The following is a 21,198-nucleotide window of genomic DNA, read 5'->3' on the forward strand; positions in this document are numbered from 1 at the left end:
CTGATCCGCGATACCAAAGTTCCCGTTTGTCTTGCCATCATCGAGTGCGAGGAATCCGAGAGTGGAAAGGCGGTAGTCAATTCCGACGACGACGACATCGCCACGAGACGCGAGTGCGCCCCCATCGTACAGCGACTGGCTTCCTGATCCACCCGTGAATGCGCCGCCGTGGATCCAGAACATCACTGCCTTCAGACGCGTCTTCGTGTCTGGCGATGGAATAAAGGGCGTCCAGATGTTCAAGTGGAGACAGTCCTCGCTGCTGGGGTTCAAGCCTGACCCGAAACACGCAGGAGCGTAGTTGCGCGCATCGATGGTCCTGTTGCCGGTGTATGCAGTAGGGTACTCCCACCGGCCCGGAGGGTCGGCATATGGAATGCCATAGAACTTGAACGTCGTTTGATCCCGAAATCTAGCAGAGTATCAGTTTGCATATTGGTATGCCGACGGGAAAGTCTCTTACCCGACGATCGTCAGGTCCTGAGACTTCACCGTGAGCGAGGTCCCGGGCTGGGCTGGTGCTTGGAAGCCAGCACTCTGGGAGCACAGCACAGGCAGCTCTCGCAGACACGTCAGCGAAAGGCTAACGGCGCCCTTAGCATCGACGATCTGGCAGAAGGGTCCCGAGCCGGCTACCCAGAACTGCTGGGTGGGAGGGAAGTGCTTCTGGAAGACTTGGTACTGGAGCAGATGCGCCAAGTCAGTCGCAAAGAACGTCTTGTTGACCGGCAGCAAGGTCTCCCCAAGGGCTGCGCAGGCACGCGACGCGTCGGGGTGGAGGTGTGGAGTTGAAAGCAAGAGAGCGCCGTGGTGGGTTGATTGTTCATTGACTGAGTGCGTCTACCAGTCAGCAATTGGGACAGGCTGAAGCGAACGGAGCCCACCGTTCAGGTCATTATTGTATAGCAAAGTGATGTCACTTCCAAACGACGATGACGACGTTATAGCAAGACCAGCCTGACAGACCAAAAGCAACGCCAGGAGACGCACAACGAGCCTCGCAAGCGCGGCACCGACTCTCCCCATCGCGTTGATGTCACCTGGTTGTCGACTGGCCAGCGAACTACACTGACCTCAGATATATAAATGGCTGAGGAAGAGTTCCATCACGATCACGAGAGACAGTGAAGAACGACCACCATCATGTGCTCAAGCATCCGGTCGGCCCTCGCGCTTGAAACGGAGACCAGGTAGGGGGGGCACAACTTGAACAGCGTCAGCAGGTACGTACTCATGTCCCGACAGGTGTTTTTCGTCTCGAGTCGGTGGACAGGAGATCAGAAAGAGAGGCCATAGCCATCTAAGTTGGCGTCATGGGATTTCCGCTTCGATAGGGATGTGGAGACCGTGAATATATGGAAATAAGATGGACTTGCTGGCGGTATCATATGGGCGGCAAGACCGGACCGTCGTGCCGTTCGGCGTGGGTGGAAGCTCGGCGCAGTGCAGCACGCGCTCGTCCGGATGATGAGTATGCCCGATCTTATGAAGCAGCGATCATATACAATACAGATGAAAAGGTGGAGTGGTTGAGTTCTCTCATCCATATCGCGAGTATAGAGTCAGACAGCGCAAATGTTCCCGTAACTGGTTCTTTGCGGGTGACACGGCGGGCTGCACGCTTCCAGCAGGGAAATTCGTGCAGCATTGATCACGATAGGCCACGCAATCTGACCCTAGCATTTCCAGTGGGCCTTCGTATCCCTCTTTGTTGCTCACCATCACCGTCGCTGATGAAGTTCGAGGGCAAGCGGGCACAAATGGGATTCGCGTTTGGCCGGTGCAAACGCGTGCCGTACATAGTACATACAATAGACCTTATATACACAGTAGAATAGGGGTAGATAAGGGCGCGGGTATCCGTCGGGGGGGGCGGGACCTGTGGCGCTCGTTCCGCGAGCTCGCCATCTTGACGCCAGGATTCCAACAGTCGCACCTTTACCTGCCGTGGGGATGACGTGGTAGCGGCATTGCACACTGCACACTCGCATGGCCATCGCTCTCTAGCGCGACCAGGAGGGGCCGAGTCCAAGCCGGCGGAGGCAAATATCACTAACCGAGACATAATGTTCGAGAAACTAGCATGTTGTACGGTATGGGAAAAGTTGAAGAATAGGGATGGCGGAAGAGCGGGTTTGAACGAGAGCAACAATGCTCAAAGTCGAGGACTTTTGAGCACGTCGATGAGGAAGGAGGTAGTGTGAGAACATCATAAGAAGCGTGTAGATGTATCTAGCAGGAGACAAAAACCAAAGAGTGGCGCGCCACCGGGAACGGGTCGCTCAAGAAAGCACCAGTGCGTGGCTGGAGGGAAGATGCATATGCGCCCACACATGCTCCTCACGCGACTCCAAGTTAGACCCCAGTCAATCTGCATTGAATGGTTCAGCTATCTACGCAATGGGTTTCAGCGCACGTGATACAGAATTCGACCACGACACATACCAGAGACAACTTGTTCGCTCCTATTGAGTAACCTTGAGTAGCCCCCGCGAATGCAGACCAGGTAGAACCTTCTGAGTTGCGAGCACCAACTTCCACCAGTCGGTTTTAAGCTTCCTTTCCAGACTCGAATCAATAGAGATGTGCAAATGCACCCTCTCGAGGAGCGGGAATCGGTCGCGTGTGATAATCTTGTCGAATTCTTGCAGCCGGAGCATCCGCCGGTTGTTCAACGTCGTAATGCGAGGCAGGTCGTGCAGCCAAATAACAATTTTGCGCAAGGTAGGCGGCGCCTGGGAAAGCATTCCAGCCCCGGCGAGGCTGAGCACCGGGTGGTCCGTAGGCTGTTTCTCGTCGCCGGGTGCGCGAAAGTAGATGCGGATATTGATCGACTCGAGTCTCGGGCAAGATGCGAGGTTGAGGCTTTTCCAATGGCCTAGAGAAACATCCGGTCGTAAATAAGCCTGCGATACGAATCGCATCAGTTATTATAACATCCACGTACTGTCCAGCGGGTCTTTCCAGCATCTTCGCGCAGATACGGGAGCGTGAGGAGGCATCCCGCTGACCTGCAGGCTCGTCAGACCATGTCCAACGCGAGCAAGGAGTTCGCCTATGGCAGAGACTTCGGAAACGTTGCCGCATTCGACGTTGAGATCTTGCAGATATCCCGGTTCAAGGCTCTTAGTGAACGCATCCAAAAGCACGATTTTGAAGTTGTTGACTGAACCACGATCGTATAAGCAAAGTCTCTTCGCCCTCAAGGGACGGTGGAGGCTTGACAGATCAAGCGGTGTGCGAGCATCGTGCTCCCATCCTGTTGGACAACCACCCAGGAAATCGATTTCAAACATAGACAGGATGTGAAAGAAGCCAGATATCGAGGATTCGTTGGGGAAGGGAGTATATAATGAGCCGAAGGAGAGTTGTTCAAGACGGATCCGTTCTGGAGGGTCCTGCTCGGCGCATGGGTTCCGTCTCGGATCAGGTAGCTGAGGTGGTTTATACACAAAACAGCCGAGCCGCAGGGCAGTGAGATTGGGAAGCAGCTGCGTGAGTTCCAGCACGGTGTTCTCGTCGATGGAGGTCACGGGAGCATATCCATGCTTCTCGACATTCCGTGTAGCGCCATCCAGCCTGATGCGGGCAGTCTTCTCGCAAATTTTTGGGTTCGCGCGCAAGAATGAGAAGAGGTGGTCGAAGGTGTCGATGTTTCGTACAGATAAGGCATTGCGGAAGTGATGTTCCAGTGACACCGCGCGGAGACAGTGGCACACGAGCGTGCACGTCCGGATCGTCCACTTGTCGGATTTCACATGAGATATGATCATGCATAGGAGTTCGACTGGTAGGTCGCAGATGGTGCGATACTTGCTGGAGCGTGCGAGGATAGGCGGGGGCTGGCGGTGGTTACGCCGATTGTGATGGTTGGAAAGAGACATGCTGGCGCCTAATCAAATCGCCACTGAGGGCTTGTTTGATGCAGGGCACTGCCCCTCTACAAGTGCGTGCACCACATATTAGACCTGTAGGCAATTTATGTCAGAGTACGCCAAACCACGGAACTTGGGCCAGATCAGCGCCTCTAAAGGAATCTTCTCTACGAAAGATGTTGGTAAGGTGCGTTGAGTCGGGATCTGTCACGACTTATGTACCTTAGGCGCTAGTTCGACCAGTCGTGAGGGGTAAGAAGCCTTAAGGAGCGCGGTTGTACATCTAGCGAGCACAGGATATCGATGAAATGCCGCTAAAATGAGAACTAATGCTCCCAGTAGCCTTCTTATATCTTTCACACTAAGTACATCTGGGGTCCTAGCAAGAGGCTCCGAGGTCAACTGTATCTTCCTACGCGGGATTTCCCTATTCCTACGTGTACAGCCTCGGCCTTGTGGTCATCCGAAGAGGCGACCAGTGATGCTACGCCGACGCAGTGACCGGCTAGCTCCTGATTGTTGGAATCATGGCGAGCTCGCGGAACGAGCGCCACAGGTCCCGCCCCCCGACGGATACCCGCGCTCTTATCTACCCCTATTTTACTGTGTATATAAGGTCTATTGTATGTACTACGTACGGCACGCGTTTGCAGTGGCCAAACGCGAATCCCATTTGTGCTCGCTTGCCCTCGAACTTCTACACTAATCAGGTCGTATCGTAAAACAATAGGCATGTGAAAGGTCGTATCGCAACAGGATCGAAGGAGCCCAATCGACTTGAGTCACAGCGGGCACAGCCTCGAATCGTTCTTTGTGAAAGCACTGTAAAATCTCCGGGAAAGTACAACTTTCCCATTGCCGACCCTTCAGCGCCCTTTGGTGCAGGTCAACAAAGGGACCAGTTAGGATTGTCCCAAAGTCAGACCTCCGTTTCACGCAAAGGGAGTTTGAACGCTGCCCGTCGTGGAGTGTGGCAGGTGTCGTGTTGTGCCACTGCTTGAGTTGGTTGGGGTCACAAGACTCCAGCCTTGCGAAATGGCAGACTTCAAGACAAGGGTATATCGCGCTACTCCCGGCGAGTCCCTCAACGAGGCAGGATTCGGTCCTCCTGGACCAACTGCAACATACACCGTAACCAAAGGTCATAAATCCAAGTAGTCTATCTAAGGTCATAAATCCCTGCCCGAGCATCTCATCATCTAAACGACATACTAAAGTACGTATCCCGCGATATACAACATGGGTGACGTTACTGATACAATCCATATAGAGAAGAGGCAAGAGACGGGAGACACGTCATGAAAAAGGAGAACGCCTACAAGGCATCAACCTCCACTGTCCGTTCGAAGCGCACGTAGCATGAGCCCGGCGGCGGCTTGCACGTCAAGACGTCGTTCCAGTTCGGCCGCGGTAACTCCGGAAGCGGCAACCCCCGCGCATCGACCGCGCGAAGCTCCCCGAAACCGAGCACGACCTGCGCCGTGACGAGCTTCAGCTCGAGCGTCGCGAGGCGCTTGCCTTGACATATAGTCGTCCCTGCAACCCATTTCGGCGCGCGTGAGCATCCGTATCTGTAGCCAATAGACAGAGAGAGACGGGAGCTGTGCGTAGCGCATGGTGCGAGGGCACGCTGCAGCTACGACGCCGGTGTGACACGTACCTGCGCCCATCCCGACGTATGAATACGGCGCCTTCAAGCCCATCTCCGCACGGCCTGGATCCCATCTCCACGGGTTTTGGTAGACGTCCGAGCTGAGGTGCACGTCGCTGAACGGGTACATGACGTACGCTCCTGGTGGTATCGCCCTACCGCCGAGGTATAAAGTCTTCCCGTATGCGTGCGGCGCCCTTACCTCCTTTTCGCTTGAGTGCGAGAGCGGGAGGTACTGGCGCATCGCGACGTGCGGCTCTGCCACACGTAACGTCTCACGAATCAGCGAGTCGAGCACTGGTGTGTCATTCTCCCATGCTGACAGAGGAATGCTCGCCAGGGAAGCGGTCAGGGAGGAGAGAGGCGGGGAAGCAGGAGACGGTTCCGCGGGTGCAGATGATGGAGGCTGATGACTTTGACGCTCAGGTTGGTCTTGCGCAGAGCACGACGCATCCTCGGTGCTTCCCGCGAATGTCGTGCGAGGCTCGGAAGAACAGCGCAGCTGAGCTGCATGGTTCATTATGAGCCGTCGCACCTCATCGGCAGCCTTTTCCCTCCATTCAGGGTGTCCGCTGAGGAATGTGATGAGCCAGGAAGCTGCAGCAGGTTTATCAGCCGTGAACCGAAGAGCGTCATCGCGCAGCGCGCAGACGAGCCAAAAGTGAAACGCACCGGTAGTACCAGTCGACCGTGCGCCAGCCACGAGCAGGCCCATCACGAACTACGCATGCCACAGGGGAGCAAGATTCCGTCAGTACGTGCGCTGCTCATGTCATCCAGTCACACACAGTTCAGGCCAGAACTTTCGCATCCGCACCCTCGCTTGCGCAGCCGCACGGTGCCGGACGTGCGGTACGGTGCGCACCCGACCGTGCAGAACGAGAAGCGTGTGGAGAAAAGGAAGAGGGACTGACTCCGATAATGATCATCCTTTCGTCCCCCGCATCGATTAGCATCTGCGGCGTATCGTCGCGCGCGATGCCATTCTTCATGCGATCGTCCAAAGTCTTCCCGATTATGTCATAGATGCGCTTTGTCGCAAGTAGTTTGCGTACTGCGGTCGGGCTGGGAAGCCATGGGAAGAGGACGGTTGCAGGAGTTGTGGCTGTGTCCAAGGTGTCGTACAGCTCCCGTAAGCGCTTGACGGTAGCGGGGTCCTCCGCGAGTTCCGAGAACGCTAACGAGCGCACACTCGTTTGGAAGATAAGCTGCGAGGATAAGCGAGTTCATGAAGCACACACGTGTGACCTATAATTGCGACAGCGTACGTACCTCGGGAACGCGGTCAAAGGGGTCCAGAATGCCGGAGTTACCCCATGCGTTGATTGTGCGCCGTGAATCCTCCAAAATCTGCGGGATGACTAACGGCCCAGACAGAGTCAGTACGTGCGCTGACTAGCACAGACTGCGGGCAGGCCGGATCTCTGACATTCAAAACATACGACAGAACGTATGGCACATAGCGCGACCTCGTGAGGTGAAGGCTTGACGCTGAAGATATCGTGCCAATCACCGAATTGTCTTGCCTCGCACCATACAGCGTTCACATGTCACGAATCCGAGAACCCCGCGGGCTATTCCACGTCGATCTCAACGTGTGCGTATCACATTCCTTGTCCTGCACTGTGCGACGCTTACGCTTGTTGCTGAAGCAAATAACCCGAGCGTAGGGTCTCTCGGCCGCCGGATAGGCTCGGCTTCTATCTGCAATCATCTACATGTGACTGAGTGGGGGCCAACAGCCCCCGCGCAGGCGCAAGCGATGTGGTGTCCTCTGAACGGGAAACTGAACATGCGAGATACTCACGCCGCGAGAGGCTTTCGCTGGTCTGTGTGGTCGCGAGACGCTTGTAGATGAGGGCGACGCGGCCGGGGCCCAGGTCGGTGGTGACGCCCGGTAGCATCGGTATCTGGAGAGAAGGGACGGTCAGCGTCAGTTGGCTACGGTCGCGAGAACTCGAGGAAGGTGTTCGGCAACAAAACGTGTTGCGGCTACGTACGGCGCCGGAGAGAAACCTAAAGCCGGCTCCGAGATCGAGGTCCTTTGCTTGGAAGAAGTCCCGGCGCGCGGCCTCGCCTGACAGGACGATGACGGATTTCTGCCAACGGGTGCGAAATCAGCCGAGCCAATTCAGAGACGGAACCGAAACCCATCGGGGAGGGTAGGGTAGGACCGGCGAGAGGGTGGTCAGTACATACTCGCAGCAGAGAGAACTGGTAGATGGCCTGGCCGGCGAGCTCGAAGCCCTGATTTATGAAATCGAAGCGTCGCTGGAAAAATGGAAGGATATGGGCAAGCGAAGACCCGGGTAGATGCACAGGATAGACGTCGTCTGCATCCTTTGCGGAGGATGGGCGGGGGGCGAAGACTGCGTAGGACCAAACAGCGAGGACGATGACGGGCACAAGCAAAGCGGCATTGACGGCGACCGAGTATGGTAGAAAGGTGCAGAAGAGTGGCAGAAATCCTAGGGGATACATGGTCATGAAAAGGTTCGTGATGACTGCACATGAGACGACGCGAGGATATAAAGGAAAGTGGGAGGCTTTATGCGGCACGAGAGAAGGGGCAGGACAGGGACAGATCCTATAGATCGGGATCTCAACTTGCTGGAGGCGGCGCACACCCAAGCCAAGCGCAAGCGAGCCGCCTGGTCGTATCTTGCCAGTTGGGATGAAGGGGAGAGAAACTGGCCGAGGGGAGGATCGGACCCGGGCGGAGAAAAGGCCAGTGCGTTTCTCCATATCGCGCACATCGCGAGATATAGTGGAGAAACGTGATTGGCATGGTGTGTCCTCGGTCCCCTCCTGTTGACTGGTGGCACTGGCAGGCCCCGCGGGTCGGCAGCCACGGTCCTCACACACACCGAATGACAACACACCGAAGACCTCATCACCTCCCTCCAGTCGCCACCTGGTCACCAGCGTTTCCCATCCTCGGCCGTCCCCGGCTCGGCAAGCGCAACCCCAGATCTCCGGTCCGCTGCACCCAAGTGACAACGCCATCGAGATCCATGACATGAAAGTCTGTCCCAACCGATCCAGCATCACTACAGTTGCCCAGTGGGTCCACGTCGTGCGTCGTGCTGCTCCCAATCGCGCAACCAACACCTGTGACAGACACCGCAAATTAGGCGTCATGCAATTCATATCCAGCTGCGTCTCCTGGTCGTTCCACGCACCAACACCCTCCCATACGACCATCCGGGCCCTGCCTCGTGTGGCACGGCAAGGTTCGTTCTCAAGAACGAGGCGCGTCGTGCCTGGTCCACTGACAACTCTATCGGAGCTCTCCTGGAGCACCCCATTACAAATCCTGAGAAGCCCCGGCGTGGTTTAGTCTGACGAGAGCACGCCCTCAGCTGTTCCAGGCAAGAGCCACCTCAGCTGCGCACCGTGTCAGCACCGAACCTTGTGTGTATTAATATGCCGCACGCGTCCGGCGTTGGGCCGCCTTGCTCATAGAGGCTCTCCGGCTCCGCGAGAAGCGTCTGAGGGACGTCGAAACGTGCAGTGTGTGACAGCGAACATCACACAAGCACGCCGCCGTCTCCACGCCGTCTCATGTATCGACAGCCTTGCCCGCTCGTTGTTCCGAAGTCCGAACGATGTCGTCTCGTCGCGACGTGGGTCCCGATGGTCGCGGGCGTACGAGTGTGGCCAAGTTGCATCTCCGGATATGGTCTGGCGTGCCACGGTGGTAAGCGTTTCGATGTCAATGGTGGGGTCCGATCACGTTCGATCGCGTGGCAGATCCAACGTCGAGTGGAAACCACGGCCGATATATCCGCCTCAGTCAGTATATATGTAGGTCTGCACCCCGATCGCTTGACGTCGTTCTATCGTCCCACCGAACGCCGCAGAAGCTACTTGTGCCAAAGTAGACATTTCACCGTTGCTGCCCCCGAGGTACCTTCGCAGGGGAGAAACAAGTTATGCGCGACAGCGACACCAAACTTATCGCCTTAACCGGTTTCCTGCGATCTCTCTACCATCGCAATCCTGCCCATATGAAGGTACATGTGCATATCTTACTACGCCCGGACGGAACGGAGTCAATATGTCATGAAACCACGCCGACAACCGTGACAGCACGATTCCCCTTCGATGCATCTATGTCGTAGCAGGACTGTGGGTTCCCATGGGCAGCGAGTGTGGGCACGCACTGACAGTGGAACAAGAGCGGATGTTTCATGACAGTACCAATTAGGCCGCACACGCTCAACCTGCGCCACAGGCATGAACTGCCAGGCATCGGGGATTCCTCACGAGCTCTCACAAACTTCCGTCATGCCGACTCGGAGCTCCTGACAAGCGACCGCAAGCGCGACACCGCGCTCGGGTGGTCTCGGGGACGACTGTGAGATCATTGAGACGGCGAGCTGCGCGCCGTCCAGATGTCCAGTGCTAGGCAAACGCCAACCACAGAGGGGTCACCTGCAGTCATGGGTCGTGTCCATGTATGACGCGGTATTCCAGAAGCATGGGACTGGTACCACAAGGACGCAGTCTTGGGTACGTGCCACTCACGCCACACCGACAAAGATGTCCAAAACGCGCCCGGCCTCCTCCTGCGGGCCGAGAGGCGACCCTGCTCCGTCTTCACGGTGACGGCCTAGTACTGCACGTGCGCAGGACAGCCCCCTAGCCGTCGGTGCCAGTGGTCGTACGCCGTCAGGATAGAGGCGTAGTGCGCGAGCGCGGCCGCGAGCACGAAGAAGTGGAAGATCTGGTGCGACGAGAGGAAGTAGTCGAATGTCCCGGGCGAGAAACGTTCCGGGATGCGGTTCGCGCTGCGCGTGAGGGCCATCGCCGACGGACATCGGGGATTGTCCAGCGGTCATCGTCAGGAGACATCGTACCGCAGCGGGAGGCGCGGTTGCGGATGCCGAGAGTGCCAGATCCGGGTACCGAGCCGCGAGAAGGCGGCGCCGGGGACCAGGATCGAGATGTTGAGAAGAGAGTTGTGATGGAAGAAGCGAGATCGGAGAGAGGATCAGAGTGACCCGGGGGGCCCGAGGCGTAGATGCATGTTGGCAAGTGGAAGTGGTTGCGGAGACGAGGCGATCGTGACAAGCACAGGATGTCCGTCAAACCGTCAGACAAGGGCGCAAGCGAACCACAATGCATCAAGCAAGAAGTGAGGGCAAGAAGCGAGGGTGAAGTGGGTAAACGCGGAAACGGGGAGCTCGGTAAGTGCAATTGCACAACAATACAGACAGAACGCAGGAGACACGCACTATAGGAGAGCGCCGCCGATGTAGCACGCCGCGGAAAGGAGGAGCCAGGCGGCACCCATCTCATAGCACAGCGTATAGAAGCCGTGAGTGACGAGCCCGTGGAGGGTAGGTACCACGCCGGACAGGCCGAGAAAGATGAAAACCTTCGTCCTGGCCCCGCGGTGTGTCGGCTGGCGATATTCCGGGTTGAGCACAATGTACGCAGCTCCTGTGGCATTGGTCAGGAAACATGTACGGGATATGGACAATACGGAAACAGGGAGGAAAGAGTCGTGGATGTAATACAACGTCTAATGCCCATATCCGCGCGATCAGGGACTAGGAAGATGACTGAGCAGGTATGTAGGTTAAGCTTGCAGCTCGCGGTGATGGCGAAGAACGGACGAACAGTCATCACGAGCGGGGCGCCCAAGCAGCATGGTGGGTACTGATCGGGAAGACAAGACTAAGATATTATCCACATGACTTCACTCACCGAGACCCACGGCACATATGCAAGTGAGGTAGAAGGTCTGCAAGTGCGGTTCGCAGTAGAAGCTGTAGTAGATAGAGGGAAAGAACGACCCGACGGTGAGCACTGTGAGGAAGGGAGGTGTCGTGGATCATGCGAGGCCGCCGAGGAGAGGCGGTGAAATGAGGGTTGTCCAGATGCGGACACTAGTCAGCATTCCGCCAGGTGGTGTCTTGTGCGGCATAGGACGCACCAACGATACCGGCGTAGTCCAGGGCATTGCAGCGCGCAGCGACCTGCGTATGGCGAAAGCGTATCTTTAGCATCGGCCATCTGGCCATATGACATAATGGGGGAGCCCCGTGAGCGGAAATGAGTACTTACGCCTTGAGAGTGCGCGCTGAAGGTGTGATAGAACGCGCTCGAAAAGAGGCAGAAGACGGCGGCGCTCAAGAATATCACGAAAACAGCTCTGTCCGCCCAACTGGTCGATTCGTAGTGCACCAAGAATACGGATGGGAACGTGAAAAGGAACACCGCGAATAACACGGCGCCGCCGAGATGGCTGTGAATGTTCACTACAAAGATGGGAAACGGGGAGCCACGCGGATGAATGTAAGTCCTCGGATTAGGGCAAATAACTTGAGCGAGGATCACCTGTCTCGTTATGCAGGTCTGCCGGGGCCGAGGTAGCGCGCGACGTGCATGCATGGGCAGTAAGTCGTAGGTTATGTGACACACAGCGAGCTGCCGGCGACGTAGAAGAAAGGACGTACATCCGAACACTGACGCTGCACACGCACGCCAACTTCCGGTAGCTCTGTGAAGACAACATGATCGATAACATGAGCATCCGGAAGGCAAAGTGAGATCAGTGACAGATATTGAGATTGCGAAGGTGCCCCTCTCCACCCGCTGCCGCTGATCAGCCGCGAGGAGGTTAGTCGGCCGAAGGCTGATATTTATTCTAAGAGCTGCCAGAGCCGCTCCACTCGCACATTGAGTAGCCCGGGCGATCGCACACGGTACCGCACGATCTCATAGGCCCTTAACACATTGCTCTAGGCCATTCCTTTCGTATAACGCGATGGTGGACGGAGCCCATCGAGGGAACCGCCTCGTGACCTCGGCAAATCCTGGCTCGAGGCTCTAGTGCGACAGCTGAGGAAGGGTTTGCATAGGGAATGATGTGCATGGTTTGAGGAACTGCGTATGAATGCCTGCAAGACGAAACTGCGGCGATTGCACCATGTCCTCGCAAACCTCTATCGGGTATAGCCTACCACATAGGCAGCAACTACGCTGGACAGAACGCACGCAACACGTTCGCAGCTAGAACGGCGCGGAGGCGCGGACACCGTGTCTTCTAGGCTTCGTGGGACTGAGGACGAGCATTGCCGCCAACCACTAGCGATCCATGCAACGACAGCTAGTGCGTCAACGACACATCAGCGTCCAAGACGGCTGCAAGCATGCTCCTTTGAGCCGCTAACGTCGCTGCATATCCGCACATATGAGCCCGCGCCCTACATGCGCCTGAGGCGCACAAAGCATGCTTGTGCGGCGTGAGGGGTATGGGAGAACAAAAAGGCCGAAGCAGTCAGAGACACGTAGCCTGCGGCCAGCGTGGTAGACTATGACGGCGCTCCAGAAGGTCGGCGACGTGAAGAGAACGACCTTCACCCCATATCATGCATGTGAGCACGTCGGAGCCTATGTCATTGACATATCCGTTTCTGGCGACAAGTGCCGGCCTCTCTAGCTTCTTGGCCTCAGCGTACAAGAACGTATAGCAGAAGGGCACGAACGAGAGGAAAGGGGCGATCGAGACCCTATACAAAGGCCACAGAGGTGGAGGCACTGTACACGAGACTAGGAACCAGGTCCAAGCTTGCGCTCCAGCCCTTCCTCACCACCATCAGCGTGACTTCCAGGAAAGAAACGTCCGCGAACAGATCTGGTGCCCTCCGGGCAGCATGGGGAGCGACCGTACGCACTACTGTCCGCTCTGGCTCCGCACAGCACCCCATGCCGTCCGGCGGTGACGGAAGCAGCGATGCGTACGTCGCGTGCACTTGGACTCCCTCCGTCTCCGCGGCCGTGACACAGCAAAATGGCGCCGTCGAATCGTACGACCCAGACGCACCTTCTATACCCGGTCAAGATATATTCGTTGTCCCTCTGCCACTCGGGGATCTCGAGCCAAGTGAGCGTCTTCCTGGGATCGTGGCCCCCAACTTGCCGCTTCGTCCGCGCCTCGGAGGAGTCGGACTGTTCGCCACCGCCAGCTTCTGTGACAGCGATGGCCGTAGGCCCGCGTCCGTCCGCGAAGTTCGGGTCCTCGATGCTGTTCACCTGTACAGAGCACGGATTAAACCTCGTGAGCCCGATTATCCATGCCAGCGGCGACGTATGCGCAGCATGCTACGCGTCTTGCGGGCACCCCGGACGCGACGGAGCGAGCGGGGCCAGGCTTCGATGCCAGCGCAAGTTTGCAGATTCGTACACACCGGGGGCATCTACCTGTGGCCCGTCGTGTCCCATCGCAAATCCATCGTGAATTGTAGCCACTGTGGCATCATCACATTGTTGGGCGTCCCATCGCAGTCCCCTTTCAAAGGTTTGACAAAACCGTGTTATACGCTAATCGCATTCGTTGTGCAGGGTGCGGCTGGCGTGGAATAAAGGTAGGTCGCGATGCCTCTACGATGGGACACGTCGTCCTAAAGTTCAATGCCCCCAGTGACAGTACGGACGGCGATCATCGATGGCAACATGGCGACTTACCGGGACCGGGGAGTTTGTGAGCACGCCGGTGCGTGCGCGCATGGTATCCTTGAATTTGTGCATTTTCTGTCGATACAATGAGCGTGTGTGCGTGTGGCTTGAAGGTCTAACACATCGGTGCTCTTTGTGCATACGGCGGCTCCTGCGGGGTGGGGTGAACGTGCAAGCGTCAATTAGACTTGCTCATTAATCACGTAACCCCAGGTTAAGGTTTTGACATCAGGACCTACGTTTCGAAGCTGACTTGCTGTTCAAAGCTGATTTGCTGAGTAGTCGGAACTTGAACTAGTACTTATTAGAATACAACTCAGTACTTTGTAGTCCGAACCTCCCGATGAGTTTCACGACATAGTTTTGCAACTCGCCGTCACCCAGAACGAAAGCACACAGAAGCCTCTGCTCAGAGCACGTTGAATACATATGCTGTGATGTCATTCGATAGCAGTGCGACTAGTTGCGACGGCGATACACAATCCAAGTACCTACAGTCCAAAATGTGTGGGGTGAGGTTATAGGGTGTGTACGCTATGCGAGGCTCGAGCGGATGCGTATGCAGGGACAAAGCAAAGTACTGTATGACATGACACAACCATTGCGCTTGCGAGGGTGGTGGGGGCCAGGGGGCTAGTGGGTGGCGATATGTGCAGAGGTAGCCAGAAAGTCGACAGAACGAACCAAGAAGTTTGGGAGAGATAGGGAGGCATAGGGCGGATGAGGGTGCATTTTGCGATGTGACGCGTGGGAAAGGGAGGATAATAATGTAAAGCAAACAAAGTCGGCAATCGACGCCGGGAGGGTATGTCTTGAGTGTGGTGATGCGGAAGTGATCGATGAAGCGAAACTATGTTCAGTGTGTAAAGAGATGGGTCAATAGATGCTTGCGACGATAGTAGAGATGCGATGAGATGGTAGAGACATAATAATACAACGTGTAGCGACGTCGGGATGTTGTTTAGGTCCGTTAGACCGGATGTCCGCAAAGGAACAAAGTTCGCGAGTCAAGACGTTCGTATGCAAGACATGTACGCGAGGGAAGTCGACACTGCGGATAGAAATGCTTGTGGGACAATGATTGATTGGGCGAGTCGACGGGACTAGGGCAGTGGCTGTCGTGACGCGGCGTAGGTGGGAACAGAGAGCACGGCGGATTCCTTCGAGGGCCGTTGAACGCTGGTAATGTTTCGGATCGTAGAGCTTCAAATTGTCGTTGGCCGGGTGTGGAGACGGTGAAGGCGTTATGACGGACCGCTTAGAAGACGACGTCGGAGAAGCGGTCGACACTGGAGCCACGAGCAGACGCGTAGCGCTGGCTGGCCAGCGAAGGCGAGGAGAAGGTGAAGGCAGCGTAGATACGCTTCCGCTCAGGCGTCGAAAACGCGCTTGCAGTCGACGCATGCGCGACAGGCGACGTGGTCGCATCCTCGGTCTGTGTCACCGGGGGCGGCGTAGCGGCGCGCTCAATCGTCTCGAAGACAGGCTGGGCGACGACCTGTGAGAAGACGAGATGTCAACTTCAAAGGCAGCTAAGAAGGAGCACCGCATCGTACCTTCTCGTCGACAGCCCGCTGAGAGGTCTCCACGACAGCCACCTTGGTCGTGGCCTGCTCGTAGGCCTCAGAGATATCGGCCAAAGGCAAGACAGTGAGCTCCTTGCACTTCGAATCGATGGCATCCTGGTCCAGAGGCATGGCCTCGGCGGGCTCCTCGCCCTCTTCCGCAAGGCGCGGGAGAGACGGCTCACGGCGAGTCTTCGAGGAAGCGGTACGCTTGGAAGACGTCGAGCTAGAACGCTTAGCCTTGGCCTTCTTCTCCGATCCTGAGCGAGACTTGGACGACGAAGAGGACTGCTTGGTCGGCTTCTCCGTGAGCGGACGGGGCTTCTTGCTCGGGGAGGCAGGCTGGGCCTTCACCGCGAGCGCGGTCTTGCGCTTCTTGCCGAGGCTATGCTCAGAAAGAGCACGGCTGCCCGAGAGGGGGTCGATGTTCTCCTTGTCAGGGCAGTAGACGAGAGGGCCGGAGGACGGCGGTAGAGCGATAGTAGGGTTGGTTGGGGACGTAACCACGGCGAGAGCAAGACCCTGCTCGCTGGTGGTCGTGCGAGCGACCACCGGTGCCGGAACGTCCTCGGGCTCGTCCTTGAACACGATGAAGCTGCGCGTCTGGGTAGTCATGTCGTCACGTTACGCAGATGATAGGGGTGGAATGTAATGAAGTAATGTGGGTAGTATGGAGAGGTGGTTGTGTCGCGTGCCGCTACCGTGTAGGATAAGATGAGATGAAGGCGGTGGATGAGGGAGATGGCGGCGCAAGTGGTGGTGACCTGGCAGAGGGTGAAGGGGGGCGATGAGGGCCTGGAGGAGTTCTCGTTCGAGGTCGTGGTCGAGGTTGGGGAACAAGGGCAATCCGAACTTTCGTCGCTTTTGGGCTGCCGTTCGAAACTCCGCCGCCTCGAGGCCGCCCGCCACCGTTCAAAGACGCCCAGCCCAACGCGTCGCGCGCCGCGATCACGCGCGCTGCCAAACCTCTTTGCTTCCGCATTGCGCAAGGTCCAAGCGGTCTTTGGATCGTTGGCCTTCCTAAGAAAAAGCTGCCCAAAATACGAACGCACTTCTGTACGCTTTGCACGAGTGACTTGGAGGGAGCTCGTCCGTGGCAGCACTGAGGTACGCGAGTAGAGCGCTCCGCTGCCGCATCGTCCGTCAATCAGTCCGCGATTGTCAGATATGGGCCGGATTGCGCGCTCAAAACTTCTCATCTTTCATGCAGCCTCTTCAGAGTGGAAGCCGCAAAGCGTTGCCATAGAATCCTTTGCTGAAACTTTCTGCGATACGCGTCAATTGGGGCCATAGACGAATTATGATATGAGGGCTGTGTCCAAAAATATGAAGGTGGCCATGAACCCTACAGTGTCGATATTTACCGTAAATCAATGTGTATTCCCATGTCAGCGGCGTCCTTTCTAACCCTCTGGCATCCCACGAACGCCATGCAGCCAGCCGAATTACCCTCCCATGACATCCCTTTACGTGAAGTAGACTTCAAATGACCTGAGGCTCTAACTACATCACGAGAGACAGTTGGACTACAAGAGCTCCGTAATACTTTGCTTACTACTCTGAGTCCCTAGCTCATCAGCCAGCAAGCGGATTGAATGACCGTCACATATAGGCTCAAGGAACTTATCGAATGTCCATGGCCTGGATTCATTTCGACCATAAACGAGCTCCCCAAAGTCGCACGTTAGCTTCGTGGTCTACTGGGATAAATCCCCTTATCCCTCTAGCAGATTTGTGCCTCATGTATTATCACCGTGTCGTAGTCGGACGGTAATCTTTGAGTGTTCTGTCAGTACTAGTAGCATTCGCGCCGACCTCTTCCTTCATATACCCGGTGCATGAGCGCAAAGAGCACACCATAATTAGATCCTTACCTTCAAATTCAAATCCTTTACCAAAGCCCTTGGCCACGACTGCGCTGTCTCACAAACAGGCTATGAGCCAGCAAGTGGGGCTGGACACGTCGCGAACCTACTCACCTACCATAAGTGGACAGGAGTGTGGTCGCCGCTTCAATTTGTGCGCCTAACATCCGCACAACGCGACTTCGCCCCGCGCCGCCATCTCTCTCCGCCACCATAAGACACTCCTCTCTCTCCTTCTGTACTCGTCTCTCTCTGCTCTGAATACGTTCATCATGCCTCGTGCTAGCATTGACCGGGCCAGGAAGCCTTACAGCGTAAGCACCCATTCGCTCAACAGCATAGCGCGACATCTCTAACGTGTTTTCACTCTTTGATCCAAACAGCGACCTGCTCCTGCTGCTCGCCCTCAAGGCGCAGATGGACAGTGGCTCCACGACAGGGCACCCGGAGTACCCCGCGCAGTACAAAACACAGCAAGTGCAAAGGCCACTAACGGGGTCACAAACACGAGAATCATTGTCTCAAATTTACACTACGAAGTGACTCCCAAAGACTTGAGTGTACGTGCCCCTATCCTTGTCGTCTTCGCGCATATACCTTTCCATCCTATCCTTTCTGTGCTCTCCTCGGTTGCGCTCGTCTCCTGCGTGGTGCTGACATGTCTCTACCGCAGCAAATATTTGGGCAGATTGGCACGTTAGTCCGTGAGCCACAGATCAGGGTACGAAGCTCCGCATGCACCGAGTCCACCTGAGAAACGAGACACCGATCCGACCTTCTTTCGCTCTCCTGCATGGTCCCGACCTGGCCTTCAACTCAACTCAATTGCGTGAACCCAACAGTATGACCGCAGCGGCCGTTCGTCCGGCGTCGCCGTCATCACCTTCGAGACCCCCGCCGAGGCGACGAGGGCGAAGAAGCAGTTTGATGGGATCTTGGCTAAAAGTAACGCGGCTTCTGCTTCTGTTCCTGCCTTCTGTTTGACGGTGTGCTGATATTGGCTTCATGCGTGCAGACCAACCCATGTCGATAGCGTATGACACCGCCCCGCCTCCAGGAAAGAATACGCGCCGAAACGCGAGCACACCCTCGCTCATCAACCGCATCGAGAAGCCCCCCCTCCTCGACCGCCTGAGCAAGACAGACACGAACTCAAGGCCAGCACCTGCCCCGTACGTCGTCTTCACGGACGCCCGTATACACCTGCTGATCTGGGTCTCTTTGTCCTCACAGACGTGGCGGTGTCGGGCCAGTACGTACCAAGGCGCGCGGCGGCGCAGCAAGTGCACGTGCGCCCGCGCGGAAAGAGCGCGAGAAGCCCAAGACGGCCGAGGAGCTCGATCAGGAGCTCGAGGCATTCATGAAGGACGAGATCACCGCCGCCCCTGCTGCCGCCCCAGCGACCGCTTCCGCTGGCAATGCTGCTGCTGCGCCTGCTGCGGAGAACGGCGACGTTGAGATGTCTTGAGGTGTAGTGGTATAGGTTTGGCTCTCCGGAAATGGTATACGGACTTGTGTTATGTTCGTACTCTACATATCGGTTTTGATTGTCTTTCCCTGCGCATCTTGATTGTAAATCTGATAGTATCGTGGTGCACTCGATGCTTTTCGGCATTGTAACCTGCAATCGCTCCTTTGCCCCTCACTTTCAAACTGTATGCAGTCCGATCGCCCGTCCACGGTAGACGTTCCTATCGCGCTCGACTGCGTGCGAGAACTTCGGGTCTAGGTAGATTGTAGGTCGTCCGCTCGCCCTTAACTGTAGAATTGTCACTCATGGTGCTCCAAAATCACTAGATGTCTTATATCTACTGTTACTAAAGTCATCAGGTAAAGCAACGCAGTACTAAGCGCTTCTTAAGAAGCTAAGCTACACGATGGTAGATACTTGCCGATATGGATTCAACAGCTTAGAACACATCCTGAACGCCAATTGGACCTAATCTAATTCACGGATGCCTAGTTCAGTCTTCGGGACGGAAGACAGAATACCCATGTTCAGTAGGATGACCCGCCTCAGGACAAAAGGGATCTGAACGGCCACAATTAGGCGCCAACATGGCTCCTCCCAACCATCACAACCGGCGTAACCACCGCCATCCCCCACCCACCCTCGCACGCTCTAGCAAGTGCCGTACACTCTGCGACCTACCAGTTGAAATCCTATACATGATCATATCTCATGTGGAGGCAATGCAAAATGCATGGACGATGCGCGTGTGCACGTTCGTGTGCCATTGCCTCCGTGCCGTGTCGCTCGAGCATCACTTCGGCACCCGCTTGGCTGTCAGGAACATCGGCACTTTCGATCACCTCCTCTCTTTTCTGGCGGATAACCCAAAGGTTTGCGCGAAGATCGAAGACCTTCGGATGTCCGGCCAGACAAGGAATATCAAGAAGGACCAATACCTTCCCCTCACGCCTATCGATGACACGGTAGTGCTCCGACTCATGCAGCTGCTGCCCAACCTCAAGTATCTCGAGCTTTCTAAGTTTAGATTCGAATCCCCGTATACATCTGCCCACCAACCGACCCCACACGCTCAGGAGGACACTCCGGAACCATTCCACCTTCAACGGCTGTCGTTGGCCCACTGGTCGCACACTCACTACAGCTTTCATCACAAGTCTTCCACTTCTGCCTTGTTCCGCATCCTCTCCCTGTTTGTCGTTGACCTGCTGGACGCGTCTTGGATAAATTACGAGTTTGAAGCCTCCGCGCTCGATCTCGCATACCTCCACCGCCCCTTGAATGTCAAGGAACTTCGGCTAGGCAGCCGCCCTTCTGCGGATAGGTTCAGCACACTCAAGCTCCTGAAAGCTTTTCAGGAGAGTCTCGAACCCGGGGCTTTGCGCATTCTCGACGCCGAATGTCGCACTGTCCGCGATGTGCCTGCCCTAGGCAAGCTTCTCGTACGCACGGGTGAGGGTCTCACGAGCCTGAAGGTCGCGGGGGTCGCACCTTACATTCTACAAGAACGAAAGGACTGGAGGGACCCTTTGGACAGTGCGTGTTTTCGATGTCCTCATCTCAGTCCCCGTACCTCTTCTGATGATTTGGGCAGGTCAATGGCAGAGTCTTAACCTCACGTCGTGTCCCAAACTCGAGTCAATCAAGATCGATATCTTCTTCCGCGCATCTAGCGAGGACAAGCAGCCTACAGGGGGCCCCGTCCTTAGCCTCGCAGGCGCCGGTATTCTCTCTCAGGCGTCGGGCGCCCTACGTAACATCACCATCCGCTTACACGACCTGCCTCGGGTAACGACGCTAACTAACAGGCGGCTGCTCCGCTTGCAAGCGTTCGAGAACGTCATCACACCCAAGCGTTTCCCTCTCCTACAGAATGTTGAGCTGCTTATCAAGCCCGAATGGAACGTCGAGCGAACGACAACATGTCAGTGGCAGCACGTCGTAGCCGAGGCGCAGAAGGCGTTGCCAAAATTACACTCGCGAGGATTGCTGCAGGTAACCAAATATTGAAAGTGCGCATGTCGACACCCCTTGGTATGTACACTAGCATGTATCTATATGGCATATGAACACGCTCTGACCATTGTAACGTCATAGTCGATTGTTGGTGATAACGCCATTTATATCGTCAATGTGACTCACGCGAACGTGCTGCGATTCCAGTCTACTGAACCAAATGGATGGTAAGTTGTGTGCCCTTACTATAGTGATACACTTTCCGGCTTTCGGCCACTATATAGTACTTCTATGCTTTCTGCTTGTTGCGGCTTAACAAATAAGGAACTCCCTATGTACGCGGCAT

General features: G+C 56.1%; 7 protein-coding genes across 7 annotated transcripts in view; 2 read left to right on the forward strand and 5 right to left on the reverse strand.

Annotated features, from left to right (window-relative positions):
- Positions 1-1,026, reverse strand: part of DICSQDRAFT_157081 (carboxylesterase from carbohydrate esterase) — a gene marked incomplete at its 5' end in the record, with an annotated part of 2,982 nt that extends 1,956 nt beyond the window's left edge. Inside the window, 3 exons of the mRNA XM_007369264.1 lie at positions 1-412; positions 464-830; positions 885-1,026. Of these exons, the coding sequence (XP_007369326.1) occupies positions 1-412; positions 464-830; positions 885-1,026 (921 nt within the window). The remainder of the gene's footprint in view (positions 413-463; positions 831-884) is intronic.
- Positions 1,027-2,134: 1,108 nt separating this feature from the next.
- DICSQDRAFT_139888 (uncharacterized protein) lies at positions 2,135-3,073 on the reverse strand. Its single transcript, XM_007369265.1, has 3 exons — positions 2,948-3,073; positions 2,446-2,878; positions 2,135-2,393 (listed from the first exon to the last, which is right to left on the reverse strand). The coding sequence occupies exons 1-2, from the start codon at positions 3,000-3,002 to the stop codon at positions 2,466-2,468; spliced, it is 468 nt and encodes a 155-aa protein (XP_007369327.1). The 5' UTR covers positions 3,003-3,073; the 3' UTR covers positions 2,135-2,393; positions 2,446-2,465.
- Positions 3,074-5,040: 1,967 nt separating this feature from the next.
- Positions 5,041-8,013, reverse strand: DICSQDRAFT_163171 (cytochrome P450; the record flags this gene model as incomplete). The annotated part of the gene is made up of 7 exons (XM_007369266.1): positions 5,041-5,411; positions 5,536-6,123; positions 6,199-6,247; positions 6,441-6,734; positions 6,799-6,887; positions 7,334-7,625; positions 7,726-8,013. The coding sequence occupies 7 exons, from the start codon at positions 8,011-8,013 to the stop codon at positions 5,191-5,193; spliced, it is 1,821 nt and encodes a 606-aa protein (XP_007369328.1). The 3' UTR covers positions 5,041-5,190.
- Positions 8,014-9,671: 1,658 nt separating this feature from the next.
- DICSQDRAFT_139891 (HlyIII-domain-containing protein) lies at positions 9,672-14,148 on the reverse strand. The gene is made up of 9 exons (XM_007369267.1): positions 14,005-14,148; positions 13,364-13,572; positions 11,994-12,037; positions 11,875-11,892; positions 11,602-11,795; positions 11,471-11,513; positions 11,242-11,343; positions 10,767-10,974; positions 9,672-10,319 (listed from the first exon to the last, which is right to left on the reverse strand). Exons 1-9 carry the CDS (start codon positions 14,065-14,067, stop codon positions 10,142-10,144), a joined length of 1,059 nt encoding a protein of 352 aa, XP_007369329.1. The 5' UTR covers positions 14,068-14,148; the 3' UTR covers positions 9,672-10,141.
- A 467-nt stretch (positions 14,149-14,615) lies between these two features.
- Positions 14,616-16,183, reverse strand: DICSQDRAFT_91509 (uncharacterized protein). Its single transcript, XM_007369268.1, has 2 exons — positions 15,552-16,183; positions 14,616-15,493 (listed from the first exon to the last, which is right to left on the reverse strand). Exons 1-2 carry the CDS (start codon positions 16,173-16,175, stop codon positions 15,254-15,256), a joined length of 864 nt encoding a protein of 287 aa, XP_007369330.1. The 5' UTR covers positions 16,176-16,183; the 3' UTR covers positions 14,616-15,253.
- A 1,461-nt stretch (positions 16,184-17,644) lies between these two features.
- Positions 17,645-19,065, forward strand: DICSQDRAFT_91511 (uncharacterized protein). The gene is made up of 6 exons (XM_007369269.1): positions 17,645-17,739; positions 17,809-17,985; positions 18,099-18,146; positions 18,268-18,370; positions 18,441-18,597; positions 18,659-19,065. Exons 1-6 carry the CDS (start codon positions 17,698-17,700, stop codon positions 18,891-18,893), a joined length of 762 nt encoding a protein of 253 aa, XP_007369331.1. The 5' UTR covers positions 17,645-17,697; the 3' UTR covers positions 18,894-19,065.
- A 418-nt stretch (positions 19,066-19,483) lies between these two features.
- On the forward strand, positions 19,484-21,091 carry DICSQDRAFT_182887 (uncharacterized protein; the record flags this gene model as incomplete). The annotated part of the gene is made up of 3 exons (XM_007369270.1): positions 19,484-20,432; positions 20,491-20,930; positions 20,994-21,091. The coding sequence occupies 2 exons, from the start codon at positions 19,484-19,486 to the stop codon at positions 20,904-20,906; spliced, it is 1,365 nt and encodes a 454-aa protein (XP_007369332.1). The 3' UTR covers positions 20,907-20,930; positions 20,994-21,091.
- Positions 21,092-21,198: the final 107 nt, after the last annotated feature.

Source organism: Dichomitus squalens (genome assembly GCF_000275845.1).
Source record: "Dichomitus squalens LYAD-421 SS1 unplaced genomic scaffold DICSQscaffold_46, whole genome shotgun sequence".
Taxonomy (NCBI): domain Eukaryota; kingdom Fungi; phylum Basidiomycota; class Agaricomycetes; order Polyporales; family Polyporaceae; genus Dichomitus; species Dichomitus squalens.

Coding starts and splice junctions, on each gene's coding strand:
- DICSQDRAFT_91511 (XM_007369269.1), top strand. CDS start 17,698: ATGCCTCGTGCTAGCATTGACCGGGCCAGGAAGCCTTACAGC. Junction 17,740..17,808: donor GGGCCAGGAAGCCTTACAGC/GTAAGCACCCAT, acceptor TGATCCAAACAG/CGACCTGCTCCTGCTGCTCG. Junction 18,598..18,658: donor TCAAGGCCAGCACCTGCCCC/GTACGTCGTCTT, acceptor TTGTCCTCACAG/ACGTGGCGGTGTCGGGCCAG.
- DICSQDRAFT_139888 (XM_007369265.1), bottom strand. CDS start 3,002: ATGCCTCCTCACGCTCCCGTATCTGCGCGAAGATGCTGGAAAGACCCG. Junction 2,879..2,947: donor CTGGAAAGACCCGCTGGACA/GTACGTGGATGT, acceptor ATGTTTCTCTAG/GCCATTGGAAAAGCCTCAAC.
- DICSQDRAFT_91509 (XM_007369268.1), bottom strand. CDS start 16,175: ATGACTACCCAGACGCGCAGCTTCATCGTGTTCAAGGACGAGCCCGAG. Junction 15,494..15,551: donor AGCGGGCTGTCGACGAGAAG/GTACGATGCGGT, acceptor GTCTTCTCACAG/GTCGTCGCCCAGCCTGTCTT.
- DICSQDRAFT_139891 (XM_007369267.1), bottom strand. CDS start 14,067: ATGCACAAATTCAAGGATACCATGCGCGCACGCACCGGCGTGCTCACA. Junction 12,038..13,363: donor ATCTTGACCGGGTATAGAAG/GTGCGTCTGGGT, acceptor TTGTCTTCACAG/AGCTACCGGAAGTTGGCGTG. Junction 11,514..11,601: donor TCAGCGCGCACTCTCAAGGC/GTAAGTACTCAT, acceptor CGCCATACGCAG/GTCGCTGCGCGCTGCAATGC.